This window comes from Scomber japonicus, chromosome 11 (assembly GCF_027409825.1).
Source record: "Scomber japonicus isolate fScoJap1 chromosome 11, fScoJap1.pri, whole genome shotgun sequence".
Lineage (NCBI taxonomy): Eukaryota > Metazoa > Chordata > Actinopteri > Scombriformes > Scombridae > Scomber > Scomber japonicus.
The window spans coordinates 25388689-25411799 of NC_070588.1; the positions used below are offsets into that span (position 1 = coordinate 25388689).

The window sequence follows — 23111 nt, forward strand, 5'->3', positions numbered from 1 at the left end:
TCCACCCTAAAATCTGGTCTGAGTCTCACACCAAACCAGAGTCTTGAGCTGCGCCCTTTCCGCCCTCCTCAGGATGGTGGAGTTGGGTCGAGTGGGGGACCATTGTTGTGTCCCGTTAGGGCCTTAACGCTGTATATTCAGCGGACTCATGCCCACAGGGCTATGGACCAACTCTATCTGCTACAGGACTAACACTCTTGGGTGGCCAGTCTCAAAGGCTAGGCTGTCCCATTGGGTTGTAGAGGTGATCCAACAGGCATATAAAGAGGCAGGTGTGCGTGCCCCGGCAGGGGTGCATCCACATTCCACACGGGGCCTCGCTACCTCCTGGGTCTTGTGGAGAGGTGCCCCCCTGTCTGAGATTTGTACGGCAGCCTCTTGGTCGAGCCCATCCACCTTTTATAAGGTTTTACTGCATGAAGGTGGCAGTTGGCATCCCGTTCACTGAGCGTGTGCTGGGCATGGTGCAGTAGGACATGGCCGAATATACCATGCCTCCAGTGCCATAGCTCTTAAAGAGCACTTTGGCTCGGAGTGATGTTGTTTTCTTTTCTTTCTGGGCTAGCCTGGCAGGCTATGACCTTCCACCCATTTGTGGCTGACTTAAGCATCTGGCGGGGCCAGCTGGGCCTTGGTGGCGTCTTACGCTGGGGTCATGGGTGTGTATATAGTGTAGATTTGTACATAGTTCCTTGGTTTGAGCACGTGGGTGGTTCTGGTGGCGGTGACGTCTCATTCAAATTGTCGTCTGCTTGGTTTCCACGCGGTGTGTCTTACAGAGTCCCCATACATATGGAATATGTAGGGTGGAGAGATAGTCTTGACACGATAGAGAATGGATGGTTACATGGTAACCTAGGTTCTCTAAATGGAGAGACTATCTCTCCAGCTATTAGCAGCTCTGAAACGCGTTCCAATCAAGGTCAACCGGAGTAGCCACACAGATATTGTGCTTATATAGCTCCAGGTTGCTAATCAGTGTGGCCACCACAGGTGATGTGTCTTCAAGACAAATCCACAACAGCTGCCCCTGTGGGGTCAGTCCCCGTACATATGGAATATGTAGGGTTGAGAGATAATTTCTCCACTCAGAGAACCTAGGTTACCATGTAACCATCCGTTATAAACTCTCACACAAAAAAACTCAAAGATTTATTTAGTTTTTACATCACACAACTAATGTTCTGTACCAGCAAGCATGATGTGACAATCATAATAAAGAATGCAAAAGTTGCCAGTGTAAGGATGATGAAAAGAGAATGAGAAAGAGAGTGTCAAGTGTAACTCATTACTCATGATAGATGGAGGGAGGGTACCACTACCACAACCACTTTCAGTGGTTGTGGTAGTGGTAGTGGGGAGTGGGGACTACGGTCTCTGCTCGACAGAAAAAACAGTAGTAGATAAATAAGCTGATGACAGAGAGTGTTGGTCACAAGGCATCCAGAACTCAGAGACGCCTCTCTGAGTTTATCTCTCTCTCTGATGATGGAGAATCCAGATGCAGTTGAACTCTGCTTTCCACAACTTCTCAACAATTCTTGCAGGAAACCAATGGTGTCTCAACCTGATGCCTTGCTTGCTTATATCCTGCTGTCATCCATCTCTCTGCTCACTGTGACTCTCAACCTGCTGGTCATCATCTCCATCTCCCACTTCAGGCAGAGATAAACTAACTAATATATTATCAAAAATATTTTCATAATGAAAAATTACATGAAATGTGATTGAGGTGGAACATAGATTTAATTTCAAGGCCTTCTAATGTGAAACCTTCAGTTCATGATAGTTTTATATAATGCTGTAAGCTGCTTTAAGCATGTGCTTTTCTATGAATGTATGTATGTGCTGTTATTGACAAACTGCTGTTAATGATAATCTCACTAGTTATATTTTTTCTCCTCAGGCAGATACACAACCCCACCAACTTCCTCATCCTCTCTCTGGCTGTCTCAGACTTTCTCGTTGGCCTCCTGCTGATGCCGGTTGAAATCCTTCTTACAGAGACCTGCTGGTACCTGGGTGACCATGTGTGTGTTGTGTATTATATTGCAGATTTTATCATTACCTCCTCTTCAGTTGGAAGTATGGTTCTCATATCAATTGATCGTTATTTGTGACCCTCTACAGTACACCGCCAGAGTTACTCTGGACAGAACAAAAATATGTGTTTGTCTGTGTTGGATCTGCTCTGTTCTCTATAACAGTCTGATTTTAAATAACTTTCTGACACAACCTGATGGACACAACTCCTGCTATGGAGAGTGTGTAGCTATCCTCAACTATATCACAGGAGCTGTTGACTTTGTATTCACTTTTATAAGCCCTATTACTGTCATTGTTATTCTCTATATGAGAGTATTTGTGGTTGCTGTGTCTCAGGCTCGTACTATGAGGTCTCATATTGCAACTGTCACTGTCCAGCGTTCAGTAAAAGTAACTGTTAAAAAATCTGAGATGAAAGCAGCCAGGACTCTTGGTGTTGTAGTCGTTGTGTTTCTCATATGTATCTGTCCATATTACTCTCCAACCCTTGCAGGAGAGGATATTGAAGCCAGCAGTTCATCTTCACCCATTGTAGTTTGGTTGTTGTATATTAACTCCTGTCTAAACCCTATGATCTATGCCTTTTTCTACCCCTGGTTCAGAAAATCTATTAAACTCATTGTAACACTTAAGATTCTGCAGCCTGAATCCTGTAATGCTAGAATAATGTAAAGAAGGATATGGGAGTAAATTCTGTGTCAGGGTGTTAGAAAATTGGAACAGGATTTTTTATTCTGACCGGTTTACCAAAACCCACCTGAGAACCTGTCTTTACATGTGGTTCTTATGATAATTAAATCAGATATGATAATTGTGAAAATACACATGAGCAAGCCCAGTGTATAATCTTATACAATTATAAAATATTTGTAAAATTGAATGCAAAGTTTTAGTTGTTATTTATACTGTGTCATATCCTATGGTGATTTTATAACTAGTCTTTGAAGTTATGAGAAGAATGAAATACTGTGACAGAGACATCCTTTCATAATACACAATACAACAAAACTGAAAAAACTACCATCAACATTTACAGGTATTTACAGTTACATTTGCAGGTATTTGTATTTTTTTGTGTCCACTCTGTCTGTACTAACTGTAAATACTAGGGTAAAGATTACAGCAACAAATAAAGAACCATAAATATTTAGTGTATTTTAGTGTCTTTTCTTCATTAAAACCTTGTGTAATGAGTTCTGTGTAAAATTGTGAAGGTGGAGGAGTTATTTCAGTTATTTCCAAGTAAGTAAAGTACTTAGCATAGTCACAAATTGCAGGCGCATGATGCAACATATAAGAAAAGAAAAAAGAAACCACAACAGACGAGGTGACTTCCCAAGTCACTTGTCATGGATGTGCAAAACTGAAAAACACAATAGGAAAAATAAGGAAAAATAAACAAAAGAAAATAAAATTATAAAAACTTTAAATGCTCACTTGTTGCATACAGGTAACTCAATTGTCTGTCTCAATAGGTATGTCTTCAGCTGCTCTGTGGACAGAAAGCAAATTCAGCATTTTTGACCTCAGAGTGCGGGCTGATAAATAAGGGTATAGTAGATCAGCCACATACGCAGGAGCCTGATCGAGCAAAGCTGTGTAAACAAGAATGAGAATTTTCAACCAGATCCTATAATCAACAGGGAGCCAGTGAAAAGATTTAAGTATATGGGTAATGTGAGACCATCTATTTGTCCTAGTGAGTAGTCTTGACGCTGCTTTTGTATTTGTCTGCAGATGATAAAAACATTTCTGTCATCTGGTCTCTAATAGATTTAAGATAAGATAACCTAAAAGCCTCACTAGGTTTGAATGAAAATGTGGAGTTGGATATAATCCTCAATTAAATATTAAAGAATATTAAATCTGTTTATGATTCATCCCAAGGGAAGTAAATATAAAGGGAATGCCATGGGTCCCAGAACTGAACCCTGCAGAACTCTTTCTCTCGTCATCTTCATCTCAGGCCTCATCAGTTCCCTTCCTCCAACACTCACATGAGTAATGAGTTACACTTGAACCTCTTGTCATTGTTTCTTTTTCGTCATCGTCTGCATTGGCAACTTTTGCATTCGTTATAATGGTTGCCACATCATCCAGAATATTAAATGTATGATGTAAAAACAAAATTAATCTTTGAGTTTTTTCACGTGAGAGTTTATAAGTCAAGTTCTAAGTGCAGGTTGTCCACAAACAGCCGACACAGGTCAACTGTAGTTAAACAAGCCCAAGGAAACCACAGTCTTAAAGCTGTGACAGACTAGACTGCAGAAAATCTTCTATATCTCATACTGATAAGATAGAGGTTCTGGTTGTTGCCCCAGAGTGCAAAACTTTCCTCAGCTGTTCACTCCAGCATGCATCATTTAGGAGTAATATTTGATCAGTCCTTGTTGATGGACACCCATGTTAAGCAGCTGACCAGGTCTTTTTTTTCCACAAAATAAATATTATTTAGTTTCAGCAGCTGAACTACAAATGATTATACATGACTTTATCTCATCTCACATTGACTATAACACACTTTGCTTCTCACTTAGTATCTCTGCCCTTGATTGTCTGCAGACAATCCAGAATGGTGCTGCAAGACTACTCACTAGGACCAATATATGGTGTCACATTACACTTGTACCTAAATCTCTTCACTGGCTCCCTGTTGCATATAGGATCCAGTTTAAAATTCTCATTCTTACTAACAGAGCTTTGCACAGTCAGACTCCTACATATGTGGCTGATCTATACTATAGATGTGTTTTGGTTTTGCATATTTTCACAAAGAGACTTGGAAGATCATCTCAACTGTTACAAGCACTTTTTGACTCTCTATATGAAAAGGGCTATACACAATTTAATGTACATAACTTACTTGGCTTTGGAGGAAAAAATGAAAAATAACTCATCCTAATTCACAACTTTACAAAGAATTCATTGCACAAGGTTTTAATGATGAAAAGACAATGACATTAAGTTATGTGTGATACTCTATTTGCTGCTATACTGCTCACTCTGAAATCTGATCTACACAGATGGGAACATGAAAAATACAATTGCTTGCAAATGGAACTGCAATTAATACCAGTTACCCCTATTACCAATGTCTAGTTTTTGTGGGTACAGTTATAGTTGTTTCAGTTAAGTTTTTGAGAATGTGCTTTGTTGTGTTAGTTATTGACTGTATTATGAAAAGGTGTTTCTGACACAGTATATCATCCACCTAATTATTTCATAAACTGCAATTATAAAATCAAGTAAAACTTCACAACATTCTTTGAATATATTATAATTGTACAAGATTGTGAACGGGGCTTTTCCAATTGTATGCATATTTACACAACTATTACTTTTAATCATTGTGAGCACTACATGTGGTGATATGTTGGTGTTGGGGAGTTGGTCAGAGTCAAAAGTCCCATTTGAGTTTTTATTTCCACTCTGGTGAGTGATAGTTTCAGATGTAGAAATATAAACTGAAATGCTTAATTGATTATCTAATAGAAAGCATGATTCACAGAGGTTTTACAATAAGATTAGACCTTTACCTCAACTAACAAAGCAGACTTTACCATCTTCCAAGAAAGTTATATTGAATTTACTCTCATGTCTTTCTCTACATTATTCTAGCATTACGTGATCCAGGCTGCAAAATCTGAAGTGTAACAATGAGTTTAATAGATTTTCTGAACCACGGGTAGAAAAAGGCATAGATCATAGGGTTTAGACAGGAATTAATATAAAACAACCAAACTACAATGGATAAGGATGAACTACTCTCTTCAATATCCTGTCCTATAAGGATTGGAGAATAATATGGACAGATACAAATTAAAAACACAACGACTACAATACCAAGAGTCCTGGCTGCTTTCATTTCAGATTTTTTAGCAGTTACTTTCACTGAACGCTGGACTGTGACAGTTGCAATATGAGACCTCATAGTACGAGCCTGAGACACAGCAACCACAAATACTCTCATATAGAGAATTACAATAACATTAACTGGGCTTATAAAGGTGAAGACAAGGTCAACAGTTCCTGTGATATAATTGAGGACAACTACACACTCTCCATAGCAGGAGTTCTGTTCATTAGGTTGTGTCAGAAAGTTATTTAAAATCAGATTGTTATAGAGAACAGAGCAGATCCAACACAGACAAACACATATTTTTGTTCTGTCCAGAGTAACTTTTGTGGTGTACTGTAAAGGGTCACAGATAGCCAAATAACGATCAATTGATATGAGAACCATACTTCCAACTGATGAGGAGGTAATGATAAAATCTGTAATATAATACACAATACACACGTGGTCACCCAGGAACCAGCAGCTCTCTGTAAGAAGGATTTTAACCGGCATCAGCAGGAGGCCAACGAGAAAGTCTGAGACAGCCAGAGAGAGGATGAGGAAGTTGGTGGGGTTGTGTAGCTGCCTGAGGAGAAAGAATATCATAACTTGTGAGATTATCATCAACAGCAGTTTATCATTGACAGCAATAGTCGAAAGCACATTCTTGAATAACATTCATAGTATTATGTTTGATATTCTAAAGTAAGGATTTTTGAACACTGAATTATTATCAGCTTCAATATTTGAATTAGGAGGCCTGAAAGTAATATCTGAGCCACCTCAATCACATTTCTTCTTTCATGATGAAAATATATTAAAATGACATATTAGCTCAATTAGTTTATCTCTGCCTGAAGTGGGAGATGGAGATGATGACCAGCAGGTTGAGAGTCACAGTGAGCAGAGACATGGAGGACAGCAGGATATAAGAAAGCAAGGCATCAGACTGAGACACCATAGGTCTCCTGCAGGAATTGTTGAGGAGTTGTGGAAAGCAGAGTTCAGCTGTGTCTGGAGTCTCCATCATCAGAGAGAGAGAAAGAGGAGAGGCTTCTCTGAGTTCCGGATGCCTTTTGACCAAAGCTCTCTGTCATCAGCTCACTTATCTACTACGACTATTTTATCTGTGAACTGAAGTCCCCACTCCCCAAAACCACTCTTTCTCTTGTCATCTTCATCTCAGGCCTCATCAGTTCCCTCCCTCCAGCACTCACATGAGTAATGAGTTACACTTGAAACTCTTGTCATTGTTTCTTTTTCGTCATCGTCTGCATTGGCAACTTTTGCATTTGTTATAATGGTTGCCACATCATCCAGAATATTAAATGTATGATGTAAAAACTAAATTAATCTTTGAGTTTTTTCATGTGAGAGTTTATAAGTCAAGTTCTAAGTGCAGGTTGTCCACAAACAGCCCACACAGGTCAACTGTAGTTAAACAAGCCCAAGTAGCACCCACGCTAGTTTTGGGGCTAGCTATCTTCAGTTGCTATGGAGGAAGAAAGCTGGGCACCAAGAACCTTGTTCTAACTTTAGCCTTTAATCTTGTTTTAACTAATCTGTTTATGTTTCATCCCAAGGGAAGTAAATATAAAGAGAATGATATGGGTCCCAGAACTGAACCCTGCAGGAAACCACAGTCTTAAAGCTGTGACAGACTAGACTACAGAAAATCTTCTATATCTCATACTGATAAGATAGAGGTTCTGGTTGTTGCCCCAGAGTGCAAAACTTTCCTCAGCTGCTCACTCCAGCATACATCATTTAGGAGTAATATTTGATCAATCCTTGTTGATGGACACCCATGTTAAGCAGCTGACCAGGTCTTGTGTTTTTCCACAAAATAAATATTATTTTCAGCAGCTGAGCTACAAATGATTATACATGACTTTATCTCATCTCACATTGACTGCTGTAAAACACTTTTCTTCTCACTTAGTATCTCTGCCCTCGATTGTCTGCAGACAATCCAGAATGGTGCTGCAAGGCTACTCACTAGGACCAATAAATGGTGTCACATTACACTTGTACTTAAATCTATTCATTGGCTCCCTGTTGCATATAGGATCCAGTTTAAAATTCTCATTCTTACTAACACAGTCAGGCTCCTACATATGTGGCTGATCTATACTATAGATGTGTTTTGGTTTTGCATATGTTCACGATGAGACTCGGAAGATCATCTCAACTGTTACAAGCACTTTTTGACTCTCTATATGAAAAGTGCTATACAAAATTTAATTTACTTAACTTACCTGGCTATGAGGGGAAATTGGAAACTCTGAAATAACTCATCCTAATTCACAACTTTACAAAGAATTCATTGCACAAGGTTTTAATGATGAAAAGACAATGACATTAAGTTGTGTATGATACTTTATTTGCTGCTATACTGCTCACTCTGAAATCTGATCTAGTACATAAAGATGGGAATATGAAAAATACAATTGCTTGCAAATGGAACTGCAATTAATACCAGTTACCCCTATTACCAATGTCTAGTTTTTGTGGGTACAGTTATAGTTGTTTCAGTTAAGTTTTTGAGAATGTGCTTTGTTGTGTTAGTTATTGACTGTATTATGTAAAGGTGTTTCTGACACAGTATTTCATTCACCTGATTATTTCATACACTGCAATTATAAAAGCAAGTCAAACTTCACAACATTATATGAATATATTATAATTGTACAAGATTGTGAACGGGGCTTTTCCATTTTTATGCATATTTACACAAATATTACTTTTAATCATTGTGAGCACCACATGTGGTGATATGTTGGTGTTGGGGAGTTGGTCACAGTCAAAAGTCCCATCTGAGTTTTTATTTCCAGTCTGCCCTAGATGGTCGGTGATAGTTTCAGATGTAGTTATAGAAACTGAAATGCTTAATTGATTATCTAATAGAAAACATGATTTGTGGAGGTTTTACAATAAGATTAGACCTTTACCTCAACTAACAAAGCAGACGTTCCCATCTTCCAATAAAGTTATATGGAATTTTCTCCCATGTATTTCTCTACATTATTCTAGCATTACGTGATCCAGGCTGCAAAATCTGAAGTGTAACAATGAGTTTAATAGATTTTCTGAACCAGGGGTAGAAAAAGGCATAGATCATAGGGTTTAGACAGGAGTTAAAATACAACAACCAAACTACAATGGATAAAGATGAACTACTCTCTTCAATATCCTGTCCTATAAGGATTGGAGAATAATATGGACAGATACAAATTAAAAACACAACGACTACAATACCAAGAGTCCTGGCTGCTTTCATTTCAGATTTTTTAGCAGTTACTTTCACTGAACGCTGGACTGTGACAGTTGCAATATGAGACCTCATAGTACGAGCCTGAGACACAGCAACCACAAATACTCTTATGTACAGGACTATAATAACATTAACTGGGCTTATAAAGGTGAAGACAAAGTCAACAGTTCCTGTGATATAGTTTAGGACAACTACACACTCTCCATAGCAGGAGTTGTGTCCATCAGGTTGTGTCAGAAAGTGATTTAAAATCAGACTGTTATAGAGAACAGAGCAGATCCAACACAGACAAACACATATTTTTGTTCTGTCCAGAGTAACTTTGGTGGTGTACTGTAAAGGGTCACAGATAGCCAAATAACGATCAATTGATATGAGAACCATATTTCCAACTGATGAGGAGGTAATGATAAAATTTGCAATATAATACACAACACACACATGGTCACCCAGGTACCAGCAGCTCTCTGTAAGAAGGATTTCAACCGGCATCAGCAGTAGGCCAACGAGAAAGTCTGAGACAGCCAGAGAGAGAATGAGGACGTTGGTGGGGTTGTGTAGCTGCCTGAGGAGAAAAAATATCATAACTTGTGAGATTATCATTAACACCAGTTTGTCAATAACAGCACATACATACATACATAGAAAGCACATGCTTAAAGCAGATTACAGCATTATATAAAACTATCATGAACTGAAGGTTTCACATTATAAAGCCTTAAAATGAAATCTACGTTCCACCTCAATCACATTTCCCCTTGTAAATTCTCGCCATTAAAATTATCATCAATTGTAGTGTGTGACTAACAGCAGTAGTGGATAGCACATACTTAACATTAATATTAATTAATATTACAGCAGTTTATCAGTGACAGCAAAAGTCGAAGGTACATACTTAAATAACATTGATTGTATTGTGTTTGATATTCTAAAGTAAGGATTTTTGAACACCAAATTATTATCGATTTCAATATTTGGATTAGGAGGCATGAAAGCAATATCTAAGCCACCTCAATCACATTTCTTCTTTCATGATGACAATATATTAAAATGATATATTAGCTCAATTAGTTTATTTCTACCTGAAGTGGGAGATGGAGATGATGACCAGCAGGTTGAGAGTCGCAGTAAGCAGAGTCATGAAGAACAGCAGGATGTAAGACAGCAAGGCATCAGACTGAGACACCATAGGTTTCCTGCAGGAATTGTTGAGGAGTTGTGGATAGCAGAGTTCAGCTGTGTCTGGAGTCTCCATCATCAGAGAGAGAGAGAAAGAGGAGAGGCTCCTCTGAGTTCTGCATGCCTTTTGACCAAAGCTCTCTGTCATCAGCTCACTTATCTACTACGACTATTTTATCTGTGAACTGAAGTCCCCACTCTCTCGTCATCTTCATCTCAGGCCTCATCAGTTCCCTCCCTCCAGCACTCACATGAGTAATGAGTTACACTTGAACCTCTTGTCATTGTTTCTTTTTCATCGTCATCTGCATTGGCAACTTTTGCATTCGTTATAATGGTTGCTACATCATCCCTGCTGGTACAGAATATTAAATATATGATGTAAAAACAAAATTAATTTTTGAGTTTTTTCATGTGAGAGTTTATAAGTCAAGTTCTAAGTGCAGGTTGTCTACAACTGTCAACAGCCCAAACAGGCCAACTGTAGTTAAACAAGCCCAAGTAGCACCCACGCTAGTTTTGGGGCCAGCTATCTTCAGTTGCTATGGAGGAAGAAAGCTGGGCACCAAGAACCTTGTTCTAACTTTAGGACTAGATATGGATCATATCTGTTCTGAGGACTTACTGATTACTGATGATTAATCTATTTTATTTTTATGTCCCTGTAAAAGCTGACCCTTTGTGCCCTTAAAGAAGATTGCATTCATGCATTAATCGGTTCTCATCACAGTTTTGATGCGATTTTAATACAAATCTTTACAATTTATAGTTTTGCATGCAGCCTTTTAGTGAACATTGTGTGAGCCAGTGATAGGATGAATACTGTACTTTAATAGCCATGACCTTATCAACAAAGAGGGTAAGGAAATTCTTACAATCATCGATGTCATGGATCTATTGGCTGCTGCGGAGGTGCAGCAGGTGTCATCTCTTTTGGCCAAGTTGATGAAGGAGCACGCGGTGACCGGGTCCGTCTACTCAGGCTGCCTGTGGTCCCATCTGCTATGTTTGGACCAGATGCCAAGGTGATGCTTCAGCAGGCTCAAGAAGCCTGCCAATGTGCTAAAGAGATGGAATGCTCCGACGGGGCCATGACTCACCAGCCCCACAGCCAAGACCATCTCAATTAGGTTCTGCTGCTTCTAGTGATCTACAGGACCGTTTGGAGGCCAGCCGATGTGGTACAGCTAGATGCAGTCAGCGGAGCAGGCAGGGCTGGGGCCAGGGGCCTCCCAAGCCGTCCACTTCTTCCTGACAATTATCAACACCCTGTCTCCCCATGCCACTTCCTAGGCCAGTGCAAACTGCCCTGGGAGACTCTTGGGGCAGACCCTTGGGTGGTTTCCACCATGACTCAGGGTTACTGACTGCAATTTCTGTACCCACCCCCTCTGACACGGTCCGCCACCTTTACGCTGGTGGCAGTTCTTTAGCGCAGGGACGTGCTTGCAGCAGAGGTCTACACTCTCTTAGCGAAGAGAGCCATCAGGGAAGTGACGCTGGACAATCCCCAGGCTGGGTTTTATTAACGTTACTTCCTCAATTTTCCTCAAGGCCAATTTTGGATTTGAGGGAGTTGAACACGTTTTTGAGGCCCCTATGTTGCAAGATGTTGACTGTACCATGGGTTCGACAGGTCATCCTCCAAGGCGACTGGTTTGCCATGATAGGATGCGTATTTTCAGATCCCGATATGGGAAGGGAACAGACGTTATCTCAGGTTCGCCTTCAACGGCAGAACCTTCGAATTCTGTGTCCTCCCATTGGGCATATCACTTGCCCCCCGCACGTTCACAAGGTGCATGGGCACTGTACTGGGACCCTTGCGTCGGGAGGGTATTCGCATCCTCAATTACCTGGATGACTGGCTGGTGTGCTCACTCAGAGGGGCAGTGCCGCAGAGATGTGACTCGTCTCCTGCAGTACTTAGAGTACCTAGGTACCTTCTGAACATGCGCCCGGTGGGCATTAGCGGCTTTTTGCATGGACCCTGGTAAGCGCAGCACATAAATGTTTTGGAGCTGCAGGCTATCCATCTGGCTGTTCTGCACTTCCTACAGGGTCTAGGTTCCCTTCGCCTATGTAGATTGGCTCGGACAATATTGGAGTGGGCTCATCCCCAGTTCAAGTCCCTAGGGCCACATACATACCGGGTCAGGAGAACCTTGCTGCAGATCGGCTCTCCAGGGGAGGACCCCTCCCCGGAGAGTGGCGGCTACATCCAGAGGTGGTCAGCGGAATATGGGGTTGTTATGGCACAGTCATGGCAGATCTTTTTGCATGAAGGGAGAACAGGGAGAGTTGGAGGTCACGGTCTGATGAAGCCAACAGGACCACATCATCTGCAAAAAGCAGTGACCCAATCCTGAGGTCACCAAACCGGACCCCCTCCACACCCTGGCTGCGCCTAGAAATCCTGTCCATAAAAATTATGAACAGGATCGGTGACAAAGGGCAGCCCTGGCGGAGTCCAACCCTCACTGGAAACAAGTCCGACTTACTACCGGCGATGCGGACCAAGCTCTGACACCGGTCGTACAGGGAACGGATGGCCCTTATCAGGGGGTCCGATACCCCGTACTCCCGGAGAACCCCCCACAGGATCCCCCGAGGGACACGGTCGAATGCCTTCTCCAAGTCCACAAAACACATGTGGACTGGTTGGGCAAACTCCCATGCACCCTCAAAGATCCTGCAGAGGGTGTAGAGCTGGTCCCCTGTTCCACGGCCCGGACGAAAACCACACTGCTCCTCCTGAATCCGAGGTTCAACTACCCGACGGACCCTCCTCTCCAGCACCCCCGAATAGACCTTACCAGGGAGGCTGAGGAGTGTGATTCCCCTGTAATTGGAACACACCCTCCGGTCCCCTTTCTTAAAAAGGGGGACCACCACCCCAGTCTGCCAATCCAGAGGCACTGCCCCCGATGTCCACGCGATGCTGCAGAGTCGTGTCAACCATGACAGCCCCACAACATCCAGGGCCTTGAGGAACTCGGGCCGGATCTCATCCACCTCCGGGGCCCTGCCACCGAGGAGCTTTTTAACCACCTCGGCAACCTCAGCCCCAGAGATAGGAGAGCCCACACCCGAGTCCCCCGGCCCTGCTTCCTTACCGGAAGGCGTGTTGGTGGGATTGAGGAGGTCTTGGAAGTATTCCTTTCACCGATCCACAACGTCCCGAGTCGAGGTCAGCAGCGCACCGTCCCCACCGTACACAGTGTTTACGGTGCACTGCTTCCCCCTCCTGAGACGCCGGATGGTGGTCCAGAATCTCTTCGAAGCCGTCCGGAAGTCTTTTTCCATGGCCTCACCGAACTCCTCCCATGTCCGGGTTTTTGCCTCAGCGACCGCCCTAGCTGCGCTCCGCTTGGTCTGCCGGTACCTGTCTGCTGCCTCCGGAGTCCTACAGGCCAAAAAGGACCTATAGGACTCCTTCTTCAGCTTGACGGCATCCCTCACCGCCGGTGTCCACCAGCGGGTTCGGGGATTGCCGCCCCGACAGGCACCAACCACCTTGCGGCCACAGCTCCGGTCAGCCGCCTTAACAATGGAGGCACGGAACATGGCCCACTCGGACTCAATGTCCCCCGCCTCCCCCGGTACATGGTTGAAGCTCTCCCGGAGGTGTGAGTTGAAACTCTCTCTGACAGGAGACTCTGCCAGACGTTCCCAGCAGACCCTCACAATGCGTTTGGGCCTGCCAGGTCTGACCGGCATCCTCCCCCACCATCGGAGCCAACTCACCACCAGGTGGTGATCAGTTGACAGCTCCGCCCCTCTCTTCACCCGAGTGTCCAAGACATGCGGCCGCAAGTCCGACGACACGACTACAAAGTCAATCATCGAACTGCGGCCTAGGGTGTCCTGGTGCCAAGTGCACATATGGACACCCTTATGCTTGAACATGGTGTTCGTTATGGACAATCCGTAACGAGCACAGAAGTCCAATAACAGAACACCGCTCGGGTTCAGATCGGGGGGGCCGTTCTTCCCAATCACACCCTTCCAGGTCTCACTGTCGCTACCAACATGGGCGTTGAAGTCCCCCAGCAGAACGAGGGAATCCCCAGGGGGAGTGTTTTCCAGCACCCCCTCCAAGGAGTCCAAAAAGGCTGGATACTCTGAGCTGCTGTTCGGACCATAGGCACAAACAACAGTCAGGATTCGTCCCCCCACCCGAAGGCGGAGGGAGGCCACCCTCTCGTCTACCGGGGTAAACTCCAACATACAGGCACCAAGCCGGGGGGCAATAAGTATTGCCACCCCTGCCCGGCGCCTGACACCAGTGGCAACTCCAGAGTGGACGAGAGTCCAACCTCTCTCGAGGAGACTAGTTCCAGAGCCCTTGCTGTGCGTCGAGGTGAGGCCGACTATATCTAGCCGGAACTTCTCAACCTCACGCACCAGCTCAGGCTCCTTCCCCACCAGAGAAATGACGTTCCACGTCCCTAGAGCTAGCTTCTGCAGCCGAGGATCAGACCGCCAAGGTCCCCGCCTTCGGCTGCCGCCCAGCTCACTGCACACCCGACCCCTTTGGCCCCTCTCACTGGTGGTGGGTCTGTGGGAGAGGGGTCCCATGTCCCTTCTTCGGGCTGTGCCCGGCCGTGCCCCATGGGTGAAGGCCCGGCCACCAAGCGCTCGCCTCCGAGCCCCACCCCCAGGCCTGGCTCCAGGGGGGGGGCCCCGGTGACCCGCGTCCGGGCAAGGGACACGAAAAACCAATTATGTTGCTCGTCATTGGGGTCTTCTGAGCTACCTTTTGTCTGGTCCCTCCCCCGGGACCTGTTTGCCATGGGAGAACCTACCAGGGGCATAAAGCCCCCGACAACTGAGCTCCTGGGGTCATTGGGACACGCAAACCCCTCCACCACGGTAAGGTAGTAGCTCAGGGAGGGGACAGAAAAAACAGTAGTAGATAAATAAGTTGATGACAGAGAGCGTTGGTCACAAGGCATCCAGAACTCAGAGACGCCTCTCTGAGTTTCTCTCTCTCTCTGATGATGGAGACTCCAGATGCAGTTGAACTCTGCTTTCCACAACTTCTCAACAATTCTTGCAGGAAACCCATGGTGTCTCAGCCTGATGCCTTGCTTTCTTATATCCTGCTGTCCTCCATCTCTCTGCTCACTGTGACTCTCAACCTGCTGGTTATCATCTCCATCTCCCACTTCAGGCAGAGATAAACTAACAAATATATTTTCATAATGAAAACTTACATGATGAAATGTGATTGAGGTGGAACATATATTTCATTTTAAAGCACTTAGCATAGTCACAAATTGCAGGTGCATGATGCAACATATAAGAAAAGAAAAAAGAAACCACAACAGATGAGATGACCTCCCAAGTCACTTGACTAGAATGTGCAAAACTGAAAAACACAATACACAATAGGAAAAATAAGGAAAAATAAATAAAAGAAAATAAAATTATAAAAACTTTAAATGCTCACTTGTTGCATACAGGTAACTCATTGTCTGTCTAAATAGGTATGTCTTTAGCTGCTCTGTGGACAGAAAGCAAATTTAGCATATTTGACCTCAGAGTACGGGCTGATAAATAAGGGTTTAGTTTATCAGCCACATACGCAGGAGCCTGACCGAGCAAAGCTGTGTAAATAAGAATGAGAATTTTCAACCAGATCCTATATGCAACAGGGAGCCAGTGAAGAGATTTATGTATATGGGTAATGTGAGACCATCTATTTGTCCAAGTGAGTAGTCTTGACACTGCTTCTGTATTTGTCTGCAGATGATAAAAACATTTCTGGTCTCTAATAGATTTAAGATAAGATAACCTAAAAGCCTCACTAGGTTTGAATGTTATTAATTAAAATGTGGAGTTGGATATAATCCGCAATTAAATATTAAATAATAATAAATCTGTTTATGATTCATCCCAAGGGAAGTAAATACTGTATAAAGAGAATGACATGGTTCCCAGAACTGAACCCTGCAGGAAACCACAGTCTTAAGACTGCAGAAAATCTTCTATATCTCATACTGATAAGATAGGGGTTCTGGTTTTTGCCCCAGAGATTGTGCAAAACTTTGGATAACTTTCTTCAGCTGCTCACTCCAGCATGCACCATTTAGGAGTAATATTTGATCAATCCTTGTTGATGGGCACTCATGTTAAGCAGCTGACCAGGTCTTGTTTTTTCCAACAAAAGAAATATTAGTTAAGTGAGATTTGTAGTTTCAGTGGCTGAACTACAAATGATTATACATATCTTTATTTCATCTCACATTGACTACTGTAACACACTTTTCTTCTCACTTAGTATAGTAGAACGGTGCTGCAAGACTACTCACTAGGACCAATACATGGTGTCACATTACACTTGTACTTAAATCTCTTCACTGGCTCCCTGTTGCATATAGGATCCAGTTTAAAATTCTCATTCTTACTAACAGAGCTTTGCACAGTCAGACTCCTACATATGTGGCTGATCTATACTATAGATGTGTTTTGATTTTGCATATTTTCACGAAGAGACTTGGAAGATCATCTCAACTGTTACAAGCACTTTTTGACTATCTATATGAAAAGGGCTATACACCATTTAATTTACTTAACTTACTTGGCTATGGAAGAAAAAATGAAAAATAACTCATCCTAATTCACAACTTTACAAAGAATTCATTGCACAAGGTTTTAATGATGAAAAGACAATGACATTAAGTTATGTGTGATACTTTATTTGCTGCTATACTGCTCACTCTGAAATCTGATCTAGTACAGACAGATGGGAATATGAAAAATACAATTACTTGCAAATGGAACCGCAATTACTACCATTTACCCCTATTACCAATGTCTAGTTTTTGTGGGTACAGTTATAGTTGTTTCAGTTAAGTTTTTGAGAATGTGCTTTGTTGTGTTAGTTATTGACTGTATTATGTAAAGGTGTTTCTGACACAGTATTTCATCCACCTGATTATTTCATGAACTGCAATTATAAAATCAAGTAAAACTTCACAACATTATATCAATATATTATAATTGTACAAGATTGTGAACGGGGCTTTTCCATTTTTATGCATATTTCCACAAATATTACTTTTAATCATTGTGAGCACCACATGTGGTGATATGTTGGTGTTGGGGAGTCGGTCAGAGTCAAAAGTCCCATTTGAGTTTTTATTTCCAGTCTGCCCTAGATGGTAGGTGATAGTTTCAGATGTAGTTATAGAAACTGAAATGCTTAATTGATTATCAAATAGAAAACATGATTCATGGAGGTTTTACAATAATAATAAATAATAATAATAATAATACATTTTATTTATAACTCACTTTTTCAAGTGCTCAAAGACGCTTACAAGTTTTTAAAAAAAAGACATAAAATGAAAAGAACAAACAATATAGAAGACAATAAGATTAGACCTTTACCTCAACTAACAAAGCAGACGTTCCCATCTTCCAAGAAAGTTATATTGAATTTACTCCCATGTCTTTCTCTACATTATTCTAGCATTACATGATCCAGGCTGCAAAATCTGAAGTGTAAGAATGAGTTTAATAGATTTTCTGAACCAGGGGTAGAAAAAGGCATATATCATAGGGTTTAGACCGGAATTAAAATAAAACAACCAGGCTACAATGGATAAGGATGAACTGCTGTCTTCAATATCCTCTCCTATAAGGATTGGAGAATAATATGGACAGATACAAATTAAAAATACAACAACTACAACACCAAGAGTCCTGGCCGCTTTCATCTCAGATTTTTTAGCAGTTACTTTCACTGAACGCTGGACTGTGACAGTTGCAATATGAGACCTCATAGTACGAGCCTGAGACACAGCAACCACAAATACTCTCATATACAGGACTACAATTACATTAACTGGGCTTATAAAGGTGAAGACAAGGTCAACAGTTCCTGTGATATAGTTTAGGATAACCACACACTCTCCATAGCAGGAGTTGTGTCCATCAGGTTGTGTCAGAAAGTGATTTAAAATCAGACTGTTATAGAGAACAGAGCAGATCCAACACAGACAAACACATATTTTTGTTCTGTCCAGAGTAACTTTGGTGGTGTACTGTAGAGGGTCACAGATAGCCAAATAACGATCAATTGATATGAGAACCATACTTCCAACTGATGAGGAAGTAATGATAAAATCTGTAATATAATACACAACACACACATGGTCACCCAGGTACCAGCAGCTCTCTGTAAGAAGGATTTCAATCGGCATCAGCAGGAGGCCAACGAGAAAGTCTGAGACAGCCAGAGAGAGGATGAGGAAGTTGGTGGGGTTGTGTAGCTGCCTGAGGAGGAAGAATATCATAACTTGTGAGATTATCATCAACAGCAATTTATCAGTGACAGCAATTGTAGAAAGCACACACTTAAATAACATTGATAGTATTATGTTTGATATTCTAAAGTAAGGATTTTTGAACACAGAATTATTATCAACTTTAATATTTGAATTAGGAGGCCTGAAAGTAATATCTAAGCCACCTCAATCACATTTCTTCTTTCATGATGAAAATATATTAAAATGATATATTGGCTCAATTAGTTTATCTCTGCCTGAAGTGGGAGATGGAGATGATGACCAGCAGGTTGAGAGTCACAGTGAGCAGAGACATGGAGGACAGCAGGATGTAAGAAAGCAAGGCATCAGACTGAGACACCATAGGTTTCCTGCAGGAATTGTTGAGGAGTTGTGGAAAGCAGAGTTCAGCTGTGTCTGGAGTCTCCATCATCAGAGAGAGAGAGAGAGGGGAGAGGCTTCTCTGAGTTCTGGATGCCTTTTGACCAAAGCTCTCTGTCATCAGCTCACTTATCTACTACGACTATTTTATCTGTGCAGCAGAGACTGTAGTCCCCACTCCCCATAACCACTCTGTCTCTGGTCATCTTCATCTCATCAGTTCCCTCCCTCCAGCACTCACATGAGTAATGAGTTACACTTGAACCTCTTGTCATTGTTTCTTTTTCGTCATCGTCTGCATTGGCAACTTTTGCATTCGTTATAATGGTTGCTACATCATCCTTGCTGGTACAGAATATTAAATGTATGATGTAAAAACTAAATGAATCTTTGAGTTTTTTCATGTGAGAGTTTATAAGTCAAGTTCTAAATGTAGGTTGTCCACGAACAGCCCAAACAGGCCAACTGTAGTTAAACAAGCCCAAGTAGCACCCACGCTAGTTTTGGGGCCAGCTATCTTCAGTTGCTATGGAGGAAGAAAGCTGGGCACCAAGAACCTTGTTCTAACTTTAGGACTAGATATGGATCATATCTGTTCTGAGGACCTACTGATTACTGATGATTAATCTATTTTATTTTTATGTCCCTGTAAAAGCTGACCCTTTGTGCCCTTAAAGAAGATTGCATTCATGCATGATTACTCAGGGTGGGGTTAATCGGTTCTCATCACAGTTTTAATGTGATTTTAATACAAATCTTTACAATGTATAGTTTTGCATGCAGCCTTTTAGTGAACATTGGGTGGGCCAGTGTTAGGATGAATACTGTACTTTAATAGTCATGACCTTATCATCAAAGAGGGTAAGGAACTTCTTACAATCATCAATGTCATGGATCTATTTGTGGTGCTGTAACTACAGTTGGCCTGTGTGGGCTGTTCATGGACAACCTGCAGTTAGAACTTGAGTTCTACTTGAGAAGATTAATTTGGTTTTCACGGCACACAACTAATATTCTGTACCAGCAAGGATGATGCGAAAACCATAATAAAGAATGCAAAAGTTACCAGTGCAGAGGATGATGAAAAGAGAAGGAGAAACAGAATGTCAAGTGTAACTCATTACTCATGATAGATGGAGAGAGGGAAATGAGGCCTGAGATGAAGATGAGCAGAGAAAACAAAGTGGTTGTGGTAGTGGGGAGTGGGGAAAAACAGTAGTAGATAAATAAGCTGACAGAGAGCTTTGGTCATAAGGCATCCAGCACTCTGAGATGCCTGTCCTTTCTCTCTCTCTCTGATGATGGAGACTCCAGACACAGCTGAACTCTGCTTTCCACAACTTCTCAACAATTCCTGCAGGAAACCTATAGTGTCTCAGTCTGATGCCTTGCCTGCTTATATCCTGCTGTCATCCATCTCTCTGATCACTGCGACTCTCAACCTGCTGGTCATCATCTCCATCTCCCACTTCAGGCAGAGATAAAATAATTGAGCTAATATATATATATTTAAATATATATATTGCTGTTAATGATAATCTTACAAGTTATTATATTCTTTCTCCTCAGGCAGCTACACAACCCCACCAACTTCCTCATCCTCTCTCTGGCTGTCTCAGACTTTTTCATTGGCCTACTGCTGATGCCGGTTGCAATCCTTCTTACAGAGACCTGCTGGTTTCTAGGTGACCACATGTGTGCTCTGTATTATATTGTAGAGTTTATCTTTTCCTCCTCTTCAGTTGGAAATATGGTTCTCATATCAATTGATCGTTATTTGGCTATCTGTGACCCTCTACAGTACACCACCAAAGTTACTCTGGACAGAACAAAAATATGTGTTTGTCTGTGTTGGATCTGCTCTGTTCTCTATAACAGTCTGATTTTAAATCACTTTCTGACACAACCTGATGGACAGAACTCCTGCTATGGAGAGTGTGTAGTTATCCTAAACGATATCACAGGAACTGTTGACTTTGTCTTCACCTTTATAAGTCCAATTACTGTAATTGTAATTCTCTATATGAGAGTATTTGTGGTTGCTGTGTCTCAGGCTCGCACTATGAGGTCTCATATTGCAACTGTCACAGTCCAGCGTTCAGTGAAAGTAACTGCTAAAAAATCTGAGATGAAAGCAGCCAGGACTCTTGGTGTTGTAGTTGTTGTATTTGTAATATGTATTTGCCCATATTACTCTCCAATCCTTATAGGAGAGGATATTGAAGACAGTAGTTCATCCTCAACTATTGCACTGTGGTTGTTTTATTTTAACTCCTGTCTAAACCCTATGATCTATGCCTTTTTCTACCCCTGGTTCAGAAAATCTATTAAACTCATTCTTACACTTAAGATAGTGCAGCCTGGATCATGTAATGCTAGAATAATGTAGAGGAAGATATGAGAGTAAATTCAATATCATGTGGTAGGGTGTTAAAAAACATTGGAACAGGATTTTTGATTCTGACCGGTTCAAGAAAACCCACCTGAGAACCTGTCTTTACATGTGGTCCTTATGATAATTAAATCAAATATGATAATTGTGAAAATACACATGAGCAAGCCCAGTGTATAATCTTATACAATTATAAAATATTTGTAAAATTGAATGCAAAGTTTTAGTTGTTATTTATACTGTGTCATATTCTATGGTGATTTTATAACTGCAGTTTTTGAAGTTATGAGATGGATGAAATACTGTGACAGAGACATCTTTTCATAATACACAGTACAACAAAACTGAAAAAACTATCATCTACTAAATAAACTGTATCCATAAAAATTGAACAAGTAATGTTACTGGTATTTATTGCAGTTCCATTTGCAGGTATTTGTATTTTTTGTGTTCCACTCTGTCTGTATTAACTACAAGTATAGTGTAAGATTACAGCAACAAATAAGGTACCATAAATATTTAAATTTTACTGTCTTTTCTGTCACCTAGTGTAATGTGTTCTGTGTAAAATTGTGAAGGTTTAAGAGTTATTTCAGATTTTTTTTCATAGCCAAGTAAGTAAAGTCAAATTTATTCATACAGCACTTAGTATAGTCACAAATTGCAGGCGCATGATGCAACATATAAAAAAAAGAAAGAATGAATCACAACAGATGAGGTGATTTCCCAAGTCACTTGACTAGAATGTGCAAAAACTGAAAAACACAATACACAATAGGAAAAATACAGAAAAATAAACAAAAGAAAATTCCCAATAAAAATATGAAACTAAAAAAATAAAAACTAGAGGTTCTGGTTGTTGCCCCAGCGATTGGGCAAAACTTTGGGTAAGTTTCCTCAGCTACTCGCTCCAGCATGCATAATTTAGGAGTAATATTTGATCAATCCTTGTTGATGGGCACCCATGTTAAGCAGCTGACCGGATCCAGTTAAAAAATCTCATTCTTACTAACAGAGCTTTGCACAGTCAGGCTCCTACATATGTGGCTGATCTACTATACCCTTATTTATCAGTCCGCACTCTAAGGTCAAATACGTTGAATGCTTTCTGTCCGCATAGCTTGTGCTTTGTCTGCAACCTTACAGTCTCCTTATTCTATGTATTCATTTTAAAAGCAGTTAAAGACATACCTATTGAGATGTGTTTTGATTACCCGTGTGCTACAATTAATTTTTGAAAAGTGCTATACAAAATTTAATTTGCTTAACTTACTTGGCTATGGGGTAAAATTGAAAACTCTGAAATAACTCCTTCTAATTAAAGACAATAAAATGAAGTCACCCAATGTTCATTAAAAGGCTGCATGCAAAACTATACATTGTAAAGATTTGTATTAAAATCACACCAAAACTGTGATGAGAACCAATGAACCCCATTCTGAATAATGATGTACAAATGTAATCTTCTTTTATGACACAAAAGGTCAAAGAGCCATGAAAAGAAAATAGATCATCATCACTGATCAGCAGGTCTTCACAATAAATATGATCCTTGTCTAGTCCTAGAGTAAGAACAAGGTTCTTAGTTCCCAGCTTTCTTCCTCTATCACAACTGAAGATGGCCCAAAAACTCTTGTGGATGCCATTTGTGCAACCGTAACTACAGTTGGCCTGTGTGGTCAGTTCGTGGACAACTTGCAA

At 41.4% G+C, this 23111-nt stretch overlaps 4 protein-coding genes and 1 pseudogene across 4 annotated transcripts; 2 read left to right on the forward strand and 3 right to left on the reverse strand.

Annotated features, from left to right (window-relative positions):
- The first annotated feature begins 1488 nt into the window (after positions 1–1488).
- On the forward strand, positions 1489–2718 carry LOC128367901 (trace amine-associated receptor 8a-like; annotated as a pseudogene).
- Positions 2719–5653: 2935 nt separating this feature from the next.
- LOC128367932 (trace amine-associated receptor 13c-like) lies at positions 5654–6914 on the reverse strand. The gene is made up of 2 exons (XM_053328621.1): positions 6742–6914; positions 5654–6473 (listed from the first exon to the last, which is right to left on the reverse strand). Exons 1-2 carry the CDS (start codon positions 6912–6914, stop codon positions 5654–5656), a joined length of 993 nt encoding a protein of 330 aa, XP_053184596.1.
- Positions 6915–8906: 1992 nt separating this feature from the next.
- On the reverse strand, positions 8907–10416 carry LOC128367851 (trace amine-associated receptor 8a-like). The gene is made up of 2 exons (XM_053328515.1): positions 10244–10416; positions 8907–9726 (listed from the first exon to the last, which is right to left on the reverse strand). The coding sequence occupies exons 1-2, from the start codon at positions 10414–10416 to the stop codon at positions 8907–8909; spliced, it is 993 nt and encodes a 330-aa protein (XP_053184490.1).
- A 4927-nt stretch (positions 10417–15343) lies between these two features.
- On the forward strand, positions 15344–21407 carry LOC128368057 (trace amine-associated receptor 8a-like). The gene is made up of 2 exons (XM_053328787.1): positions 15344–15516; positions 20588–21407. Exons 1-2 carry the CDS (start codon positions 15344–15346, stop codon positions 21405–21407), a joined length of 993 nt encoding a protein of 330 aa, XP_053184762.1.
- LOC128368055 (trace amine-associated receptor 13c-like) lies at positions 17807–19067 on the reverse strand. Its single transcript, XM_053328785.1, has 2 exons — positions 18895–19067; positions 17807–18626 (listed from the first exon to the last, which is right to left on the reverse strand). Exons 1-2 carry the CDS (start codon positions 19065–19067, stop codon positions 17807–17809), a joined length of 993 nt encoding a protein of 330 aa, XP_053184760.1.
- Positions 21408–23111: the final 1704 nt, after the last annotated feature.